The sequence below is a fragment of the Esox lucius genome, chromosome 20, assembly GCF_011004845.1.
Source record: "Esox lucius isolate fEsoLuc1 chromosome 20, fEsoLuc1.pri, whole genome shotgun sequence".
NCBI lineage: Eukaryota > Metazoa > Chordata > Actinopteri > Esociformes > Esocidae > Esox > Esox lucius.
Window position 1 is genome coordinate 29898181 of NC_047588.1, and position 23172 is coordinate 29921352.

A 23172-nucleotide genomic window follows, 5' to 3' on the forward strand; every position below is an offset into this window, starting at 1 on the left:
CTAGTTAGGATTCTAGCAGCCGTGTGCAGCACTAATTAAAGTTTATTTATTGATTTATTAGGGTAAAGGGAAAGAAGAGCATTGCAGTAATCTAATCTAGAAGTAAAAAAAGCCTGGATTAGTTTTTCTGCATCCATTTTTGATAGAAAGTTCCTGATTTTTGCAATGTTTTGAAGATGAAAATAAGCAACTCTTGAGACATATTTTATATGTTCATCAACAAGGAGAGGTCAGGGTCAAGGGTAACGCCAAGGTTTCTTACAGTTTTTTGGGATACGACCATGCAGCCGTCGAGGTTCACAGTGAGATCTGCCAACAATGCTATTTGTTTCTTGGGTCCTAAAACGAGCATTTCTGTTTTCTTGAGTTTAAGAGCAAGAAGTTCTTTGAACTTCTTTCAAGTTCTTATACAGATTTACTGATTTACGAGTAACCCTCTAATCCGCTGGTGCCGGTCAAGGATGTCCTTTAGGCAAAACCCCAGATCCCCCCACATTCCTTTTCTAATCTGAACATGGGGACTCAGGACCTTTAACTAGTAACCCATTCATACATGTATAGGACCAAGTATACATCAGTGCAAAAATGTCCACAACAAATGAGGGTAACAATGCAGTATTTTACATGTATTATGAAAGTATGTTTCATTGAAAGTTATATGCACCTAGGTAAGGGAGCAAAAGGCATATCTGTGTTTAGATTCTCTCACTCAGTACAGAGGGTTGCGCTCTGATAACCACACGAATGTTTAACCTGACCATCTGACATGGGGGTTATCATCTTGGAAACAATCTCTCCTAGGTAGAAATGCCCTTCAATGTATATATCAGCTCGTAACCCACATTACAGCGGGAAAATGTTGGAACATTCATTGAAATAGGACAACTCTGCTGCATTCTTCCAATAAATTCAGACTATTTTCTCCCTTGATTTGTGTGGGTTCTCTTATTATTTAACCACTATACTGTATGTAACCGCTAAAATCTCTCATTACTATATGTAACTGCACTAATGGCTATAGTTGCTCCATATGTTGCTGGGTCTCCATTGACAATGCAACACCATATGTAATAATTAAAGTAAATTAAAATTGTTAAAATAGGTACATAATCATACCATATTTACGTCTGCATGTTGGACACACCTGTCTATATAAGCTCCCACAGTTGACAGTGCACATGAGAGCAAAATCCAAGCAATGAGTTTGAAGGAATTGTCCTTAGACCTCTGAGACAGGATTTTGTCAAGGCACAGATCTGGGAAAGGGTACCAAAAAATTTCTGCAGCATTGACGGTCTCCAAGAATACAGCGGGTTCCATCGTTCTTAAATTCAAGTTTGGAACCACCAACTGTCATGCGGTTGCGGGAGTAACGAACCAGGCGCAGACAGAAGGTAGTCAGTGTTGATATCTTTAATTAAACAAACACCGAGCACAACAAAACCAATGAAAGAAAAGGGCTGACTTCAGCAGCAAAAATGAATGTACACAACGGTATAAGGAACTTACATTTAACAGCAAACCACACAACATCAAACACGACAACAATGATCCACGATGTGGGGAGCAGAGGGGAAACATTTAAACACATACTGACGAGCAAACAGGGACCTGGTGTGAACAATGATTAAAGACATCTGACACAAAACAAGTCCGGGATGTGTTAATACTTGATGGGAAGTGAGAGTGCACGGAACGGTGGCGCTGCTTCTCACCATACCGTGACACCAACACACTTCTTAGAGCTGCCTGTCAGGCCACACTATACAATCGCGGGAAGAAGGGCTTTGGTCATGGTAGACACTGATAGTGCTCCAGAGTTTCTTGTGTGGGGACAGGCGAAACTTCCAGAGGGACAACCATATCTGACAGACAGAACATGATACTGTAGATAATTCATGAAACAACAGTACGCATCAGATAACTAACAGCATTCATTTCAGTCCTCCGAGTCTGCTAATTTTCAGCCGAGTCTGCTTCCTAAATAGAGAGTCGATTTTATTTGCTCACTACATTTACACATACCCATCAACAATTGAATCTGTGTGAAGGTGCTGCTAGTGGTTAACAACATAGACAGACAGAATAAACTGAGATCAACTTGTCAAGTCAACATGTATTTACATGTATGTACAACATGCATGAACAGTGACCAAAGCTGATTAAGGAAAATAAACAAAATATTGATGCGGTTGTAAAAAGTTAATGTTGTTAAAAGGCCGTCCTGTCCCCCCGCGTAAATCAAACTTTCCTTCAGTCCCTGCAATGTTACATCACGGTTATTTGAGTGGCACTGTCGCCATGACAACCACTGGTCACCAACTGAAACGCGGGAAGTGCGCGCACCAGTCACTCCGCGGGAAGTGCGCGCACCAGTCACTCTCCCTGTATGTCCATCTGGGAACAGTTACGTGAGCCAATAGAAGACGCAAGCTACCGAAGTTAGGACAAAAAAAATCTACATATATTAAATTAAAATATGCTCATGAGCAAATAAGATTAAGGAGTATGAGCATTAGGAGTATATAATAAAAATTACATTAATTTAAAGTTGATGTGCACATTAACACATGTAGTTTCATATGGATAGTAAATGCATCAATCTTGATGTAGGAGATGGACAGTTTTTGGAGTAGTGCAACTGTTTAATTAGCAGTTAAAAGTTAGGTGGTGTTTATGTGACTAACATAATCCTGTCGTACTGTAAGGCCATACAAAGTTGTTTGAATGTTTAACAAATGCCCTACCTTATCGCTGTATTTATTATTATTTAATATTTATTTGAGAAATGTCAAGAAGGAAGAAATCTGTTAGCAGTAAGTCAACTTCATATTGCCATTTCCAAGTATCTTGCTGCTGATCGGTAACAGAAAGTGCACACAGCATATAAGTTTCCAGGATTTCCCCAAATAGTAATGCAGGTCATGCCAAACATTTACTGTTCACCTTTATTTGTTCCAAGTAACCACTGGACAACCACTCCAAACTGATCTGAAGCCTTTGTGGTTGTAGGTCAGGGAGAGTGGAGGTCTTATTCACATCCTACAAAAACACACCCACTTCCTCAATTAGCTACAAAAGTATTCAGTTCTTAAGAAAGTCTTCCCAGAAACACATCAAAGCTTCACTGTGCCATCAAAAGTTGAATCTGACTTTCCAGTACATTTTGTAGATATTGACAATTACCATTCATAGTTGTCCTTATCATTCCAAGGTAGTCAACTCGCTGTTTAAAGTATTTGTTGTCTTTGGATTTTAGCTAATCAAATACTCCAAGGTGTGACATTTAATAATATTTAAAAAATTCCCATTGAACCAGACACAATATATGAAAGTTAATCAGCTAACAGGCCATAACACTAAATGAAATGTACCTTTAATTAGCTAGCTAGCTCATGTACTACACATGATTTTATCCCAATTGACAAATTTTATGTAACTGCTTGTTTCTGCCCCAGTCAGGGCAGTGTCTGCTAAGCTGTTCAACAGCAATCTTACAACATTGAGATTGACACTTTGGAGAACAACACAGATGGGGAAGCATGTGGTAGATGATCAGTTGGTAAACAATTAAGCCAATTCCTTTGATGTAAGAATATCTCACAACTGTATTTAATTAAGGCCAAGTTTCACAGATTGCATCCCTGTTACAATTGTTTTATTGTGCACAAAGCATGTGAGCCTGGAACTACATCCATTCGATGGTGCCCTTTTAGTGACATTGTTGAGTAAACCATGAATCTTTCCATTTTCCACAATTAACATGTCTTCCTGAAGAAAGAACTGAGTCAATGCAGTAGCTGTGTTTTTAGCTGTCCCACATCAACATTACAATGTAGTGATTCATGCTTGGTTGAACAAGGCTCCTAAGGGAAGGTGTTGTTGGAGTTGATTGGTCAGTAGACTAATCCAATTATACCAATGCTTATCATAATGCATATTTCTCACAATGTTCATATTGGCCAATGAAGGCCAAGTTAGATGGAGTGTTCCACTCACCTGACTTTCTGCGAATTTGGGCAGAAGTGTCTGGAAACGAGATATAGGTTTGACACCAAACAACCTCACGTAGCGCTGAGTCAATTTGTGCCCATGCGAGGCCCTTGTGCATTGTCTGAATTCAGTGACTAAGTACATTGACTTTATAGGCTTAAATCATTCATCTAGATATTCAAACGCTCAAATAACCAGTGTATACAAAACATTCTGGGCGGCTTTTCATAAACAACCATTAAAAACACAGTGGTTATAGAGGGCGTTAAATTCAGACTTTCCAAATAAATTGTCACTTTCATTGTCACTTTCAACTTTTCATAGGCAGTTGTTTTAAGAGGACAAGACAAAAATAACAATTCAAACTGGCAAAGCCGTAAGACCAAGACATGACATTTCCGCTTGTCTAGGATCTGTGTCATTGTTTTAATGCAACACAAACGCACACTTAAAGCTCATTATGATAGAGACAGCAGAGTTGGTCAAACCTGATCCACAAACAGTTTATTGTGAAGGCTACACTGTATTTGTGCCCTGAAAAGTGGGCCAGGGGCTATAACTCATTCAATCTGATGGGTTAGCCAACCACTCAGAACACACACATAAGAATTCATACTGTTATATATGCATGTTGTCCAGCTGCATAGTGACAATCTGAATATGATCATTTACACCATCTACACACTGATCTGGTTACAGTCAAAACATCACCCTGAGACAAAATAACACAGATAGTCTACACTGAGATTACACTGAAGGAAAAAAAAAAAGTACAACTCAGAAATAACACATTTTCATACGATCAATTTGAAATGCCTGAATATTTGTGTACCATCCTAATCTGTAAATTAGTTTCTGCATGACCAAATTGAATATCTACTAGGTTATTCAGATGATTTTGTTCCTTTGCTCTCTGAATATACAAAAATATATATATTCAACAAATAAAGAAATCCATGTAATCATGCATATGTATGTATGAATGTATGTATGTGTCTGTTTGTAAGTGCGTGTATCTGTCTACTACTGTATGCATATTTTGCTTGCAGAATGTTTTCTGTCTCCATGTATGGTGGAGTTCAGAGTGTGGCCACAGATGTCTGGTCTGAGTCAGGGGCGAACAGCTCCTTGTAAAGTGGAGGAAAGAGTGAGTGGACGGTGAGAGGGTAGAGTTGGCTGAACCAGTGTAGCTTCTCCACATGCAGACTGCATAGAGAGCGCAAGACTGACACTTTCTGGTAGAGCTGGGGACAACACACACATTCAACTTTTTAATGAAAGTTACACATTGTTTACACATACACATTGTTTATTCAGAAAATGCCAATTCACTACTCTGTTAACATAAATGTTTAAGTGTGTGTGTTTGATGAACACTGTCTCCTACCCATTTGTGTCCGAATTATGCTATTGGAAAGGACATTCTTACTACAAGACTACAGGTTCACAATCCAATCACAATCATTTCTGCCATAATGGCAGATCTGCCACCAATAAATGTTTAGAGAAAATAAAATAATAATACTAAAACTCCAGGTGCAGGAGTTTTGTCTTAATGTTTGGTTTTCTGGGCCTCATTTACTGACTTACAGGTCATCATATCCACATTGTTTTGGAGTAGAGCAAGGTAGCTGGACAGATATTGATCTGTGAATGGGCAGCGTCGCTTTTGTTTCTGATTGTTAAGGTTTAGCTTGAATACAAAGTCATTAGCCAACTGTGCTAACATCGGTAGCCTGGAAAGGAGACACGGAATTAGTTGAATTTGTACAAAGAACCTTATTAGCAAGTGTCAGTACAGCATTTGTAGCCAGATGATTGTTCATTGACATTTTTTATTTGCATATTAAAGGTACCGGTCAGAGCAGTCGATCCCAATTCAGCTGGAACGCTGAGTCAAGTTTTGAAGTTGTTTTGAATCCGCTCGTGGACGGCACACTGTTCATTTCTGTCAAGTCCTAACTTACTAACTTGTCAGACAGTGTACACAAAACGTCTTTCAAGAGTTCATGGTTTATTGAAATAGTAATAAGTAGTAATTGTTCTATTTTGCTACTTACCAAAACATATTGGAAAGATCAACTGTAGCCATTAGCATAGCTGGTCCTCCTTGTGATATGTGGGGTACTTTCTAAAATGCTCCTACATATGTATCAATGGCCTAATTTGCTGCATCAGCCAAGTCTGCTTCCTCCGGTGAACACGTGCTGCTGAAACGTGTGCTCTCCTCTTTCTTTCACCACTTTCCTGCCTAATAAAACTCCAAATACATTAACATTTTATCTTAGAACAAATCAGCTGAAATGTGTGGCAGTAATGTGGCCTTTTATGAGAGGAGTGCACTTGATAAAATATAGGTAAGAAAGTAGCAAATTCCTGTGGAATCTTTATAATAATGCAGTATTTTAAATGTATTATGAATGTATGTTTCATTGAAAGTTATATGGGCCTCGGTAAGGGAGCAAAAGGTATATCTGTGTTTAGATTCTCTCTTTCAGTACAGAGGGTTGCGCTCTGATGGTCAATGTAAACATTCCTGTGGTTATCTGACATGGGGGTTATCATCTTGGAAACAATCTCTCCTAGGTAGAAATGCCCTTCAATGTACACTCACCTAAAGGATTATTAGGAACACCTGTTCAATTTCTCATTAATGCAATTATCCAATCAACCAATCACATGGTAGTTGCTTCAATGCATTTAGGAGTGTGGTCCTGGTCAAGACAATCTCCTGAACTCCAAACTGAATGTCAGAATGGGAAAAAAAGGTGATTTAAGCAATTTTGAGCATGGTATGGTTGTTGGTGCCAGACAGGCCGGTCTGAGTATTTCACAATATGCTCAGTTACTGGGGTTTTCACGCACAACCATTTCTAGGGTTTACAAAGAATGGTGTGAAAAGGGAAAAACATTCAGTATGCGGCAGTTAAAAGTTAGGTGGTGTTTATGTGACTAACAATCCTGTCGTACTGTAAGGCCATACAAAGTTGTTTGAATGTTTAACAAATGCCCCACCTTATCGCTGTATTTATAATTATTGAATATTTATTTGAGAAATGTCGAGAAGGAAGAAATCTGTTAGCAGTAAGTCAACTTTATATTGCCTTTTCCAAGTATCTTGCTGCTGATCGGTAACAGAAAGTGCACACAGCATATACGTTTCCAGGATTTCCCCAGATAGTAATGCAGTTCATGCCAAACATTTACTGTTCACCTTTATTTGTTCCAGGTAACCACTGGACAACCACTCCAAACTGATCGGAAACCTTTGTGGTTGTAGGTCAGAAGAGAGTGGAGGTCTTATTCACATTCTACAAAAACACACCAATTTCCTCAATTAGCTACAAAAGTATTCAGTTTTTAATAAAGTCTTCCCAGAAGCAGCGCAGAACCCCCATCAGCACAAACCCGCCGAGGGGGCGGAACAGCCGAGACTAACCAGGGAGGCGGAGCCGGCGGAGGACCAGGAGCCGGGAGAGCCGGCGGAGGGTCGGTAGCCAGAAGAGCCGACGGAGCGGCCGGGCCAGTAGAGGACCCCTTGGCGACCGGGACTGGAGAGGGCGCCGGGGCGGCCGGGACAGGAGAGAGCGGCGGCGGCCAGACCTTGGCGGGCGGTGCCGGCAACCAGACCCCGGCAAGCTCTGGCGGTGCAGGCCACTCCTCTTCGGGCTCAGGCGGCTCAAGCCACTCCTCCTCGGGCTCAGGCGGCTGAGGCCACTCCTCCTCGGGCTCAGGCGGCTGAGGCCACTCCTCCTCAGGCTCAGCTGTTCAACAGCAATCTTACAACATTGAGATTAGCACTTTGGAGAACAACACAGATGGGGGAGAACAACACAGATGGGGAAGCATGTGGTAGATGATCAGTTGGTAAACTAAGCAAATTAAGCCAATTCCTTTGATGTAAGAATATCTCATAATTTTATTTAATTAAGGCTAAGTTTCACAGATTGCAACCCTGTTACAATTGTTTTATTGTGCACAAAGCATGTGAGCCTGGAACTACATCCATTCGATGGTGCCCTTTTAGTGACATTGCTGAGTAAACCATGAATCATTCCATTTTCCAGTTTTCCACAATTAACATGTCTTCCTGAAGGAAGAACTGAGTCAATGCAGTAGCTGTGTTTTTAGCTGTCCCACATCAACATTACAATGTAATGATTCATGCTTGGTTGAACAAGGCTCCTAAGGGAAGGTGTTGTTGGAGTTGATTGGTCAGTAGACTAATCCAATTATACCAATGCTTATCATAATGCATATTTCTCACAATGTTCATATTGGCCAATGAAGGCCAAGTTAGATGGAGTGTTCCACTCACCTGACTCTCTGCGAATTTGGGCAGAAGTGTCTGGAAACGAGATATAGGTTTGACACCAAACAACCTCACGTAGCGCTGAGTCAGTTTGTGCCCATGCGAGGCCCTTGTGCATTGTCTGAATTCAGTGACTAAGTACATTGACTTTATAGGCTTAAATCATTCATCTAGATATTCAAACGCTCAAATAACCAGTGTATACAAAACATTCTGGGCGGCTTTTCATAAACAACCATTAAAAACACAGTGGTTATAGAGGGCGTTAAATTCAGACTTTCCAAATAAATTGTTACTGTCATTTTACTTTTCATAGGCAGTTGTTTTAAGAGGACAAGACAAAAATAACAATTCAAACTGGCAAAGCCGTAAGGCCAGGTAGCAAATAAAAATGTTATGAACATTGGGGAAACAAACAGTACAGGAACATCAGTGGCGTTTTCATTGTATGGGCTCTTTATTGGAAGCCTGTTCCATGGTAACAACTGCAGCACACAGCAGACAAAATAACAGAAAGAAAAGGAAAAGCAACTCACTGGTATTGTTAGTTAAACCTTACACATTTCCAATAACAGTCATTCAAATGGCTATATACTGTACAGCACTTTTACAAAGCATTTCTCATGACATTTCCGCTTGTCTAGGATCTGTGTCATTGTTTTAATGCAACACAAACGCACACTTAAAGCTCATTATGATAGAGACAGCAGAGTTGGTCAAACCTGATCCACAAACAGTTTATTGTGAAGGCTACACTGTATTTGTGCCCTGAAAAGTGGGCCAGGGGCTATAACTCATTCAATCTGATGGGTTAGCCAACCACTCAGAACACACACATAAGAATTCATACTGTTATATATGCATGTTGTCCAGCTGCATAGTGACAATCTGAATATGATCATTTACACCATCTACACACTGATCTGGTTACAGTCAAAACATCACCCTGAGACAAAATAACACAGATAGTCTACACTGAGATTACTCTGAAGAAGGAAAAAAAAAATGTGTACAACTCAGAAATAACACATTTTCATACGATCAATTTGAAATGCTTTTAAATACCTGAATATTTGTGTACCATCCTAATCTGTAAATTAGTTTCTACATGACCAAATCGAATATCTACTAGGTTATTCAGATGATTTTGTTCCTCTGCTCTCTGAATATACAAAAATATATGTATTCAACAAATAAAGAAATCCAAGTTATTGCTCTAAGATTATCAGTAAGAATGTTGTATGTACGTATGCATGTATGTATGTTGTATGTATGTATGTATGTGTCTGTTTGTAAGTGCGTGTATCTGTCTACTACTGTATGCATATTTTGCTTGCAGAATGTTTTCTGTCTCCATGTATGGTGGAGTTCAGAGTGTGGCCACAGATGTCTGGTCTGAGTCAGGGGCGAACAGCTCCTTGTAAAGTGGAGGAAAGAGTGAGTGGACGGTGAGAGGGTAGAGTTGGCTGAACCAGTGTAGCTTCTCCACATGCAGACTGCATAGAGAGCGCAAGACTGACACTTTCTGGTAGAGCTGGGGACAACACACACATTCAACTTTTTAATGAAAGTTACACATTGTTTACACATACACATTGTTTATTCAGAAAATGCCATGTCACTACTCTGCTAACATAAATGTTTAAGTGTGTGTGTATGTTAGTGTGTGTGTGTGTGTGTGTGTGTGTGTGTGTGTGTGTGTGTGTGTGTGTGTGTGAGAGAGTGTGTGTGTGTGTGTGTGTCTGTATATATGTGCATTGACCATTGTCTCTCATTTCATGGATCAGAATGTTGCTATTGGTCAGGACATTCTCACCCTTACTGTCATTGTTTTAATGCAACACAAACACACACTTAAAGCGCATTATGATAGAGACAGCAGAGTTGGTCAAACCTGATCCACAAACAGTTTATTGTGAAGGCTACACTCACCCTTAGATTACAGGTTCTACCAAAATAAATAAATCTAGCACTTTGTTACTTTGCCATGATCAATTCTGTATTTTATAACCTGTGTAAAATGTAACAAGGTTTATTGGGCATATAGTCAATTGTTGCTACTTATGCAAGGAACATGGTAGCTACTGATGTGAAACAGCCATTGTCAGAAAAAATTTGAATGATAACAGGTTTTCTTTAAAGCAAGCCAGTTACTATTGCTGTGGCCGTCGGGAGGTGCTGATCTTGGAAACGGCTTTGGCAGTAAAGCTCCAGAAGTACCTGCTGCCACTCAAATCACTCTGGGATTATGATGTTCTCACTGGATGCAGTATGTTGATCTTAAAAGGGAATCACGGCGAATATCCATGACATAAATTGGTAACACTATATGATGGAACTTTGTGAATAAACGATTATTATTCGTGAGAAACAAAATCCAAAGACACCTTGTGGGCCCATGCAGTATGACCACCAGCCATCTAAGAGGGAATGTGTCCATTAATGACTGACATTCATCACATGATGTATATGGCATTTACCACAATCCATTGATCGAATGTTGTATTTTCACTATGATAGAACATTCATTTTCCATGCAGCTAATCATTATTTCAGAAAGTTCTATGAAAACACATAAAACACAACACAATAGAAACAGACAATACTGCCAAAAATCTCAACCGTGTTCTCCCGGATACGGGAGAGTTGCACGCATAGAGAGCCAGCGCAACAATTACTTCAAGCAATATATTATCTCTTTGATAGTCGTTGTTATTCCACTTTAATATTTGGTGATTTTGATTGCATACGCCAACTTCCTATACGTGGGCTCCAGACTGTAGGACTGTTTAGTATATCAAGGTAGCTGAAATGATGACGATCTGTTCTATTAGGGGCAGCCGAGTTATGTGGCAGAAAAAGTACCCCTCTGGACTGGCCCTGAATTGATAACCTTTGACACTTTGTAATACGATGTAAGGTGATGTTTGGATTCAAATAAATTATCCAACAAGTGTGTTTATTACCTTGTGCAAAAGACTCTCCTGGTTGTCTCTGTGTAGCATGTGATTGAGGGCTAACTCCAAGTCTTTCCTCAGTCTATACACTCTGCCTCTATCCTCAAGACAGGGGCGATCTATGCACATTAACAAAAAAACAAAAACAAACATACAAAGAGATCACTTTATACCCTTATTCAGCTTGTGATGTTCTTGAATTTACTGTTCAATGACATTATTGTCTTGCCTGGATCGATGAGCACCAGTGCACTGAAGAGGGCCATCTGCTGCTCAGTCAGACTGAGAGCACACAGACTGTGCGCAAAGTCAAACACCGCCACCACGAGATCACCACAGCCTGCAAACACCAGTCAGCAATATTACTCATCTTTGACACTGGGAACTCACATGGATTCAACAAATAAGCCTAGGAAGCGACAGGCTTACCCAAAGATTTGAAGAGGTCAGTTCCGGCAAACTTCCCGTCGAAGAAGACTGTGCTGTTCTCTGTGTTGAAACACCTACTCATGCGGACCAGAACCACCTCCATTGAACCTGAGAGTGCGATGGAGGGGCACAGGGAGAAAAGGAGATTCAGGGACAGTTCTGTCCATTTACAGGTATTTTCAGGAAGGATGGTTCAGGAAGCAGTTGATTGACAGGCGGGTTGGGTTCACCAGTCTTGAGCAGGTTGATCTGGTCATTCTGTCCAAGCCCACGGAACCCAGGGATGCGTTTGGCAAACTCCACCACGTACTGTACTGCCTCAGTGAGCCGGACAGCACAGTGCTGCCACATCTCATCCACTGTCTGGGGAGAGAGGCAAGACGAGGTTGATTCATAGGCTTGTAAAAGAAACAAAGACTTGCATTACCGAGGGCTGACTGATGACCACTGATAGCTGGTAGGGGATCAGGGTTGTGTGCCGGCACCTTGCACTGGTAAGCATGGGTCTCCTCCCGGCTGAACAACTTCCATTTCAGAGCATGCAGCGCCTCCATCCGGAACTGGCTGGTGTCCCGGTGGGAGCGCGTGATACTGCTCAACAACTCCTCCATGTGAAGCATGGTGGAGGGGTATGGGCAGTAGGTGTCTTCCGGGTCATAGGGTCGAATACCCATCCCAATCATCTGTTCAGGAGACGGCTGGCGGGAGTCGAATCCTGATGAATAGGGAAAGGGGTTAAGATATTAAACAGTTCCAGCACAGATTATAGAACACTAGATAGGCTGATGTCGTAGAGCCCTTATACATCAGAATGGAGTAATTTGGCAGCCATCTTACCTGGGACCTGTTCTAAAACAGCTACAATAGATATGCATGGTAGAAGTGGCATTGAGGTTTTTATAATTATGATATTTCCTTAATATTATGTACATAACCACTGTCATGCACAGCATAATGCAAACAACGACTATATTTCAGAATATGAACTAAGAAATCCATTTGAAATACTTTTCTGTTAATATATTTTTAATTTAAGTGTACAAAATGGGTATATGGTATCCAAAGTAGGAAGACATAGAACAGGACTTAAAAATATAGGGCAAATGTATATTTATTTTCTATGATAACAGTTAATGTGATTTTACATGATAATATACAGTACATATGTTTTGTATATTCATACAAATATTACCATTTAATTACACTAAGCTTTCTTGATAATTGATTAAGAAACATGCTATATAAAATTAAGTATATTATCATCTTGCTTTTCTCTAATATTACGAACACATAAAAAGTGATTCTAAGCTCCCTCGTATCATTTGTTCTTACTGTGGAGCAAGACGCTGCTGCACAAATCACCACAACTTTTTTCCAAACCAGTCTTTGGGAAGATGACGGACCTATTGGGACATCAGTCCCATCTATAGTACGCTTTTATATCGATGAGTGCTAGTCTGCTTCTGTGGCACTGGTATGTGGTAAACAAAGGGCATGTGTGCCTCCATTCCCTCACCTCTTTCATCAGAGTGTCCGCTGCCAGGAGACACACAGGAACCTCGGTAGGCCAGACCCGAAGCCTGGGACTCGCCTTGGGAACCCACAAGGTAGGGGAGCACATCCGTCGGGCAGGATGCCAGCTTGGCCTCTCCAGGGAAAGAGTAGGCCGAAGCCGGGGCTTGGATCAGGTGGGGTGACCGGTCACGTCGTGCCTTGCTGGGGTAGTGCAGGGTGGGCAGGGCCTCTCCCTCGAGACGCTGCTGCTGTCGGTGTCTCTCCACCTCAGCACACAGAGAATCGCGCTGGCGCTTTGACATCCGGCCAAACTTCACCGCTGGGGAATCAAAACCAGTTGGCGGTGGAGTTGATTTGAAGTACGCTCACATAATATACTTACAGGGCATTAAGCCAACCTTTGTTTAATTACCTAGTAATACCTTGTATATCTAAATAATTTGAGTGTGTGTGTGTCTCACCGTCCCTGCTCATGCCCTGGGCCACGCACTTCTGTAGCCGACAGCTCTGACAGCGGTTGCGGCTGGCTCGGTCAATGGGACAGTTACTCTGTCTGGAACAGGAGTAGGACACGGAGGGCAGCTGGCTTCTCCGGAAAAACCCCTGAGGAGCCGAGAGGAACACCGATATAAACAACGCCACCGGCATTGGAAATAAGGGATCTGACCAGACTGTGATTTATGTCTGCTTCTTCAGAGTGACTCTGGATCCTCTGAGAGCTCCTCTCACCTTGCAGCCCTCACAGGTGATGACTCCATAGTGAACTCCTGATGATTTATCGCCACAAATCTTACATGGGATCACCTCGATTTGAGCTAACACACAAGAACAAAACCAGATTACATTTAAGACACACTCGAAAGTATTGGTCTGCAAAAAGCAATGCTGAACCAATCGTTCAAGGCGACAATGTGAGCCAATTCTGAACTGTCCATAAGGAAAACATTAGATGGAAGAAACCAAAGGGATTGTCGGGCCTGCAAATGTGTGAGAGTATGAGGGTATAGACAGTGTGGGGGTCATATGGGAACAAAAAAATTAGGTTAATTAAGAAAGAATCTGACAGACTGGGAGAGTTTGTTGACCAATCGGTTTTGGTGTGTGAGTGCGACCCCTGGTTATAGGTCATGTGTGCTGCGTTCTCAGAGGGTATATGTGAGTAAATCTAACCAGTTAACTATATGGGAACATGCTGTGTGAATGTTTTCCCTCGCCCAGACAAAAATAGGGGTGTGCTTTGACCACTGTCTAAGAAATCAACAGCACATCTCACACATGCACACACACTCACATAGATACAACAACGCAACCTATCTTTGATAACACTGACTTGTTAAAGAGAGACACACTTTCTTGGTTGTTTTTTTTTTCCATCCAAAGGTCATCCATTGTGAACAACGCGAAAGAAAGTGAACAAAGGTATTTTCCTCTCATTAGCATTTCTAACATTAATAAAAATGAAGCGAATGACATCAAATACAAAGTGACAGAGAGAAGAGTGACAAGAGTAGAGGGGGAATATTTGCAAATGGAGAAAGGAGGAGGAGGTGATGGTGTCAACCTCAGTCTTTTTAAGTGGTTAACTGGCTTCTCTTTCACTCTGACTATCATTCTTTCATCTCACCTCTCTCGCTATCTCTATCCCATTCTCTGTCTGTCTCATAAAGAACAGAGCTGCCAGTAATACACTCTTTCATCTGTGTTGACACTGCCAGGAATGTCCATCCCCCACTCCCCCCTTCCTCCCTCCTGCCCCGATCCCATCACCGCCCCTCCTCACACCTGACTCCCCGTCACCCCCTCACCCAGCCTATGTTCGATCCTCATACGCTACCTTCAGGATATTCGAAAAGGAGTCATGAATTTAGCGTGTGGGCGAAGGTATGTCTCTGTCTGTGCGTATGTGCAGTGCTGGTGTGTTGGGTAAGTGTATTTGTCATGGAGACAGGCAAAATCTTGTGTTGACAGTAAAGCAATGCATTGTGTGAAATGTGTATGTCAGTGTGTCACGTGTGTATGTCAGTGTGTCACGTGTGTATGTCAGTGTGTCACGTGTGTATGTCAGTGTGTCACGTGTGTATGTCAGTGTGTCAGTGCGCACCCTCATTTCCGGTGTCACGGGAATCTCCCAGAAGCTGTACAGGTAGTCAGCAGTGACATATGTTAAGACACTCCAGGTACAACTGAGATTGAAGTAAGCAATAAGGTACAAAGGGTTGCGGTATGCAGCCAACAAACCATGCCTAAGGGCTTTCTTATGCACAACACAACAAAGGAGCGCCTGGATTCAACCTTAATTATAGTATATTGGTCCTTGTGACTTATTGTTCATTTCAGTAGTGTCAGCCAGTGGTGTCGTTAAGTCTGGGTGTCCGGGGCTATAGCCCCGGATCTTTTATCTCAAACGGAACCAAAAAAAAATAGCCCCTGATCTATTCATCTATAATTCAGATCGCGCATTATGACAATGTAAACATGTAGGCCGCTAGCTTGTACATCCAAATATTCCGTGTGTACATTCAAAACCCTGTACTTCCTGTCCTGGGCGGGGAGGGGGGTGGGGCTAAGCCCCGAATGTATTGTGATACTAGCGACGCCTCTGGTGTCAGCTGTCGACTGTACTGTGTGTTGATGGGAGATAGATGCAGTATGACTTTCTGGAAACAGTCTTAGGCATTAGGCAAGACATTTACCATAGCTTATATAAAAATTAGAAACACTTTAAAACATTGAGGTAAACATAAAGACATTATAATACAATGAAAATGTTGTTTTCAAAATAAAATACAGTGGGGAGAATAAGTATAAAAATTCAGAAAATCACATTGTATGATTTTTAAATAATTAATTTGCATTTTATTGCATGACATAAGTATTTGACCACCTACCAACCCGTAAGAATTCTGTTTCTCACAGACCTGTTAGTTTTTCTTTAAGAAGCCCTCCTGTTCTCCACTCATTACCTGTATTAACTGCACCTGTTTGAACTCGTTACCTGTATAAAAGACACCTGTCCACACACTCAATCAAACAGACTCCAACCTCTCCACAATGGCCAAGAGCTGTGTAAGGACATCAAGGATAAAATTGTAGACCTGTACAACGCTGGAATGGGCTACAGGACAATAGGCAAGCAGCTTGTTGAGAAGGCAACAACTGTTGGCGCAATTATTAGAAAATTTAAGAAGTTCAAGAGGACGGTCAATCTCCCTCGGTCTGGGGCTCCATGCAAGATCTCACCTTGTGGGGGATCAATGATCATGAGGAAGGTGAGGGATCAGCCCAGAACTACACGGCAGGACCTGGTCAATGAACTGATGAGAGCTGGGACCACAGTCTCAAATAAAACCATTAGTAACACACTACGCTGTCATGGATTAAAATCCTGCAGTGCACGCAAGGTCCCCCTGCTCAAGCCAGCGCATTTCCAGGCCCTTCTGAAGTTTGCCAATGACCAATAGAGCTTTTTGGTCTAAACTCCACTCGCTGTGTTTGGAGGAAGAAGAAGGATGAGTACAACCCCAAGAACACCATCCCAACCTTGAAGCATGGAGGTGGAAACATAATTCTTTGGGGATGCTTTTCTGCAAAGGGGACAGGACGACTGCACCGTATTGAAGGGAGGATGGATGGGGCCATGTATCGCGAGATCTTGGCCAACAACCTCCTTCCCTCAGTAAGAGCATTGAAGATGGGTCGTGGCTGGGTCTTCCAGCATGACAAGGACCCAAAACACACAGCCAGGGCAACTAAGGAGTGGCTCAGTAAGAAGCATCTCAAGGTCCTGGATTGGTCAAGCCAGTCTCCAGACCTGAACCCAATAGAAAATCTTTGGAGGGAGCTGAAAGTCCGTATTGCCCAGTGACAGCCCCGAAACCTGAAGGATCTGGAGAAGGTCTGTATGGAGGAGTGGGCCAAAATCCCTGCTGCAGTGTGTGTAAACCTGGTCAATAACTACAGGAAACGTATGATCTCTGTAATTGCAAACAAAGGTTTCTGTACCAAAGATTAAGTTCTGCTTTTCTGATGTATCAAATACTTATGTCATGCAATAAAATGTAAATCAATTACTTAGAAATCATACAATGTGATTTTCTGTATTTTTGTTTTAGATTCCGTCACTCACAGTTGAAGAGTAGCTATGATAAAAATGACAGACCTCTACATGCTTTGTAAGTAGGAAAACCTGCAAAATCGGCAGTGTATCAAATACTTGTTCTCCCCACTGTAAGTGCATGTCAGAGCAAATGCCAATCCATTACGTCCAAAGAGGTTTCAGGGATAGAACTGACCTCAGGGATATAAGTGTGACTTGGCATAGACCTGGAGACAACTATCTCTGCAGCTCTCCATCAATCAGGGTTTTATGGAGGTGGATAGATGGAAGCCACTCCTGAGTAAAAGGCTAATGATATGCCACTTGAAGGACATTTAAAGCATGAGGAAAAGGATTCTCTAGTCTGATATGACCAAAATCAAACTAATAGGCCTACATGCCAAGTAGTCCCATTACCTTTAGCTGGCAGAAACTAGGTACCGCTCATCACTTGTTGGTGGAAGCATGTTACTCTGAGGATGCTTCTCAGTGGAAAGACTGGTCAGGATTAAGGGAAGTGTCAAACAGAGCAAAACACAAATAGGTTCCTGAAAAAAAAACCTGATCCAGAGCATTCAGGACCACAGACTGGGGCAAGGATTTATCTTTCAGCACTACAACGACATGGACACACAGGAAAAGTGTGTGAAACTCCTTGAGTGGCCCAGCCAAGCAGGGGCTATGAATCAATTGAAGTTCTGTGGGGAGACCTGAAGATTGCAGTTCCCCATCTAATCTGATAGAGCTTGAAAGAAACAAGCAACCATGGTAGAAAATGGCCAAATCCAGTTGTGCAGAACTTCTTAGGCATACCAAAGAAGATTCAAACCTGTTATCGCTACCAAAGGCAGTTCCATAAACTACTGAATAAAGAGTCATAATACATATTACATACATAATAGATAAGATATTTTTAATAAACTGACAAACATGTTTTTTGCTTTGTCATTGTGGGTTATTGTGTATAGGTGGCAATTTAATTTAAATTTTATCAATAACAGCAAAAGTTAGAGAAAGTGAAGGGGTCTGAATATTATATATAATATGGCTATATGTATTTATTGTAACGTAAGTCATTTAGTGTAATGTAACAGAGTAAAAAGTAAGTTACTTCCTTTAAACGACTTGAGTAAGAGCAGCCCTGAGCTACGTTGTTCTCCATTGGGCGTTCGCCTGACGCTTGAGTATTTGCATCACAAGAGTGTTTGGGGTAATGATTCCGCTGAAAATAATCAGCAAATTAGTCAAAGGTGGCAATTACCTGAAAAAAAAATCTTCCTCTCGTCAAAGTGCATACTTTAGTGGTCGATGACTCCACCAGATTCAAAGCAAGCAGTACTCTGGATTTCTGTCCCCTAAAATACCAGCTAATATTAGCAGTAGGGTGCTACAGGGGTCTGTGGTGATTGGTGATGTGTCGTTCCTAAGAACAGCCTGATGCCATGGTATCTAGCCATTTACCACAAACCCCTCAGGAAATATATTTTAATCATAACGATAAATAATAGTCAGGCGATCTTATCCAGGGCAACTTACAACAGTGTTAGCGTAGTGTAAACTTTATTATACTGGCCTCAAAGCCACGACCCTAGCATTGTGTCATACTCAACCCACTGAGGTACGTGGGGCCACAGAATTACATGGGCCCACTACAACCCCAAAAACATCTGACAGGAGTAACGTACCATAAAGGTACAGACTCTACAGAGAGTATTGTCTGTATTCAGTAAAACAACGGAACAACACTGCATTTATAGGATGACTGGCTGAGTGAGGATATGAATGAGAAAGTGGATAGGCAGAATGGATGAGTAGGTAGATGAAAAGAGATGGATAGATAGAGTTGACTGCCATCAAACGTTTATAGTGAGAGGGAAAATAAGAGAACGAGAGAGTGCGTCAGTGGTCTGTTTTTTACTCTCTCAATTCAGATTCTCAACCTCAAACAACAGGAAACCAACCTGACCCACAACCTTTCACTGTTGACACGCACACACACTATTTTTGCAACAGTGCATGAACACATTTCCCATTCACTTGGGACAGAATAGATAAATTCACAGATACAATCATCATTAACTCCGCATTATACTGCAGACGATTGAAACCTTCATCTCAAGACTCATTTGCAACTGCTACAGTAAACTCTATTTCCATCTCAGCCCCTATCTCTCTCACTCACACTCTATCTTTCTTTTATATTTCTCTGTTTCATTATGAAAAGCCACATCGCTAATATTGGCCTTTTTACTTAGTGTCCTTTATTCTTTTATCTTCATACAAACCACATGCCTCAAGATAAAGATCTCCAGCAGAAACCTTCCCAACATCTAACCTCTTTCTCCTTTTCTCTGTCTCAGGTGCCTGTTGTATGCAGAATTATATCTATAGATCTCAGAGAACCTGAAGCAGTCTTGTCTGATCTGCCGTGATGTGCAATGCATCCCTACATATGTCGTATCTTAATTTGATCCAGTTTTAGACAGACATAAAATAATCCTGCAGCAACAGGGAAATTCACAATTTTATGAAGGCAAAAATAGACATTTTAGTAAAGGCTGAAAAGTTTTTCACCAATCAAGTCAGACATTTTCGAGTGGAAATCTTAGAAGCCTTTTTAAAGCTTGAATGCACTTTGAAATGTGTATTTCCTGCTCTGCTGGAAAATTCCGGCAACAACAGGATGATCAAATTTAGATACGCCAACTGTTACAGGTATCTCTAACCCAGGCTGCCCTATTGTATCTCACATCTAGAAAAGCAGTTAACCTGGCTAAAACCACAAGCTCCAACAGATGTAGTAATTTACCCAGCCTTTTGTAATAAAAGTTATGTTACTTAACAAACCATACTGAATATACTGGTAAAAACCTTCACACCATCAAATTTATAGTACATTACCAACTAAAACGATTTCAGAAATGTTTCTAAATTGCGATACGTCGTCATATCCAAAAATATATTGTTGGAAACATATACAGCACATACACTGTAAATTCCATCATGGAATAATCGTCAAACAATGTATACCCATTGTTTTTGTCAAAATTACACAAGCTCAGAACATATAGTTGGGAATCATTGACAGATAGCAATATTAATTTAATGGATTTTTTACATTAAATTTAAGTACGAAAAGAGACTTGACATTCAGGAAAACATGGTTTAGAAAACACACCTGGAGTATCTTTTGCATAAAAATGTGTGTGATTTTCCCAAATGCACAGATTTATCTAAATATTTTTACCTGTGAATTTCTCATTTCAGATTTATTTTGGCCCACTACAGTCCCAGTTTGTGATAAGAATTGCATTACAGACAGCTGCCACCACAACACTAGAAAATACAAAGAAAGCAACATCTCATCAACTCCACATTACTACCCATAGTGAAAAGAAACTGGCCATAGTGAAAAGAAACACATTTGAAATCCTCAATTCTGTTTGCAACAAGGCTATTAAATAATATGTTGCTAGACAGCAGAAAAGACATTCACTTTGTTGCCTAAATTAAAATATTAAAACAACACTACATAGAGTGAAAGTATTGTGGTGACAGCGTCATGTTACAGCTCTGCTTATAATCGGAAAGAACTGGAGAATTTGCCAGGATCAAAAGCCAATATGAAAGTAAAACGACACAGGTATAAAGTTAAAGTAAAATCAGCCTCAGTCTTCTGAAAACTCAAATGTGAGATTTAATTATGTCAGCAAGGCAACATTTTCACAGTATATGGGTAGGGATTATCCATGACCCATCAGCTAAACCTAGACTTACCATTTAATGTAAAGCCACTCACCACTGCCAAATTGTGCCACATCTCTTGCTTTGCTATGAAAAGAGGCAGGAACAACTGTTGAATGACAAATTGGTGGTTGGATATTTGCAAATGTGTGTGTGTTTTGGATGGGTAGATGAAGGGGCAGAAAACATGAGCTGTAGATAAATATAGGTATGTTGGGGAAGTACATGAAATACTCATAGTCACTGCTATGAGGACATGCAATTTGGTCCCAGATATGATAGGAGCAAACACTGTATAACATTAGAATAAATACAAATAATAATTTAATCCTGTACATGTTCAATGCCTAGAACAAATGTCATGAAGTGATTTGAAGAACCTGTGCTGTTTGAAAACAGAAAACAGCTCTCAGCATCTGATAAGAACCACTTAACCAGCACTTCCTTAAGGAAACAAAGGGAATCCACTGAAGTGCTTGCTCATCTTGCAAGAAAACACACGCTTCAACCGAAGAATAAGTCTTACAACAAATGGCCATCTTTGATAGGTTGACAAATATATTAGCTTTGCAAACACTCTGTAAACATGATTAAAACCTATTTGGGACAGAAGTCTGCGAATGTAAAACTCCCAGTGTGGACAACTATGACTTCCTTAGCAGGTCGGTCATGTCCCTCCCAAGTTATATCATAAGGGGACAAATAAGGACCTGGTGATTTTACTTGATAGTGAATGCAAGTGGCTGAATTATTATATATATTTTTTACAATTGCTTACACGCTTAAACATTAATGTAACACACTAAAACTGGTTCTATGAATATACCCTAAAACATCTACCTAATTGCAGAAAGAAGACCATTAACCCCAAAACCAAGAAGCGCCATTACCCTGTTTTCACAGGACAAACAATTGTCTCTGTATATCATTACAGTCACCATGTTGTCAAGTACAGAAAAACACTGCCATTCAATACCCAAACTCAAACTCAATCATCAAAAGTCTTACACTCTCAATAAACAGTTATCATGGTGGAAACACTAACAAGCAAAATAAATAATAAGCAATCAGGGTGTATGTCTGAAAATATGTCAAAGGTAAACTCATCTGTGTTTTGGAACAATGGATGACAAAAGAGAGGAACATGAAGAGGATGGGAGAAGATAGACAAGGGAGAGGAAGGGAAGGAATAACAATTATCTTTAATGACATTCGTGACAGATTCATTTACCATGTTCTAGTACATGGTATGACAATGAGGTTTACTTGGCTGACAGTACAGCCAAAACTGAACTGTTTCATAAATAAAAATAGGTTACTTACTGTAAACTTATCTGACAACTGTGCATAATAAAAATGCAGTTTTAAAATGCATACAGACAAAAATGAAAGTGAAACTCTCTGGCTTAGGTCAGATGCAGTGTGCCAAGCCTAGATACTTTCCACAGTTTCTCTGGACCAAAACTCAATCGTGATACATAAAAAAGTGCTTTTTTCATTATGCATATGAATTCAAACATTTCGGGTGAATTGAAAAATGTACACTTGTTGGAGTTTTTCTAATTTTTAAATGAAGCAATAGAGACTTGTTTACTGTTCCAATTTCATCCTCAAAAGGGGCCGAAAAAATACAATACCAAAAAATATCTTGGAAATGTTTTTATAATGAAGTTAGCAATTTTATGAATTATGGTTTAGACAGAAAATAATGACACACAGGTACATAACTAATGTGTATGTACGTGTGCATAGTACAAAATAATGATCAAATAATTGAAGCTCTACCACAACACTGGAAGAAAATAAAATACATTTCTGAGACTGATCAACAACTAGATATGGTGCAAAATCACTGATATCAATTGAGAAATGTAACATATTTATTTAACGTCAAAACTTTGACATTCATTCACCAATAAGAACATTATCTGGCAATACCGATGGCCGATTACACAATCGGCCAATGACAATTGATATGGATATTTTGTCATTTCTGTACTTGTGTACATTTACAATTACACAATTCTGCTGCTTCTTTCAACAAATGAAAATTCAATCATACAAATGCTATCTTTAATATATTTTTATTACAAAAGACTGATAATGAATGGAAAATGTTATAAATG

General features: G+C 40.5%; 1 protein-coding gene and 1 long non-coding RNA gene across 3 annotated transcripts in view; both read right to left on the reverse strand.

Moving 5' to 3' along the window:
• Positions 1-4387: 4387 nt before the first annotated feature.
• LOC114829679 lies at positions 4388-5948 on the reverse strand. Its single transcript, XR_003777550.2, has 3 exons — positions 5850-5948; positions 5584-5729; positions 4388-5237 (listed from the first exon to the last, which is right to left on the reverse strand). It is a non-coding gene; the product is annotated as an uncharacterized LOC114829679 (long non-coding RNA).
• Positions 5949-8738: 2790 nt separating this feature from the next.
• The window catches only part of rorc (RAR-related orphan receptor C), a 33319-nt gene continuing 18885 nt past the window's right edge, over positions 8739-23172 (reverse strand). For both annotated transcript variants that reach the window (XM_029115398.2, XM_029115399.2), the window contains 9 exons: positions 13936-14021; positions 13668-13809; positions 13208-13525; positions 12177-12406; positions 11922-12054; positions 11692-11799; positions 11492-11602; positions 11272-11381; positions 8739-9839 (listed from right to left, as the gene is read on the reverse strand). In XM_029115398.2, coding sequence (XP_028971231.1) covers positions 9675-9839; positions 11272-11381; positions 11492-11602; positions 11692-11799; positions 11922-12054; positions 12177-12406; positions 13208-13525; positions 13668-13809; positions 13936-14021 — 1403 coding nt within the window. In that variant the 3' untranslated portion in view covers positions 8739-9674. The remainder of the gene's footprint in view (positions 9840-11271; positions 11382-11491; positions 11603-11691; positions 11800-11921; positions 12055-12176; positions 12407-13207; positions 13526-13667; positions 13810-13935; positions 14022-23172) is intronic.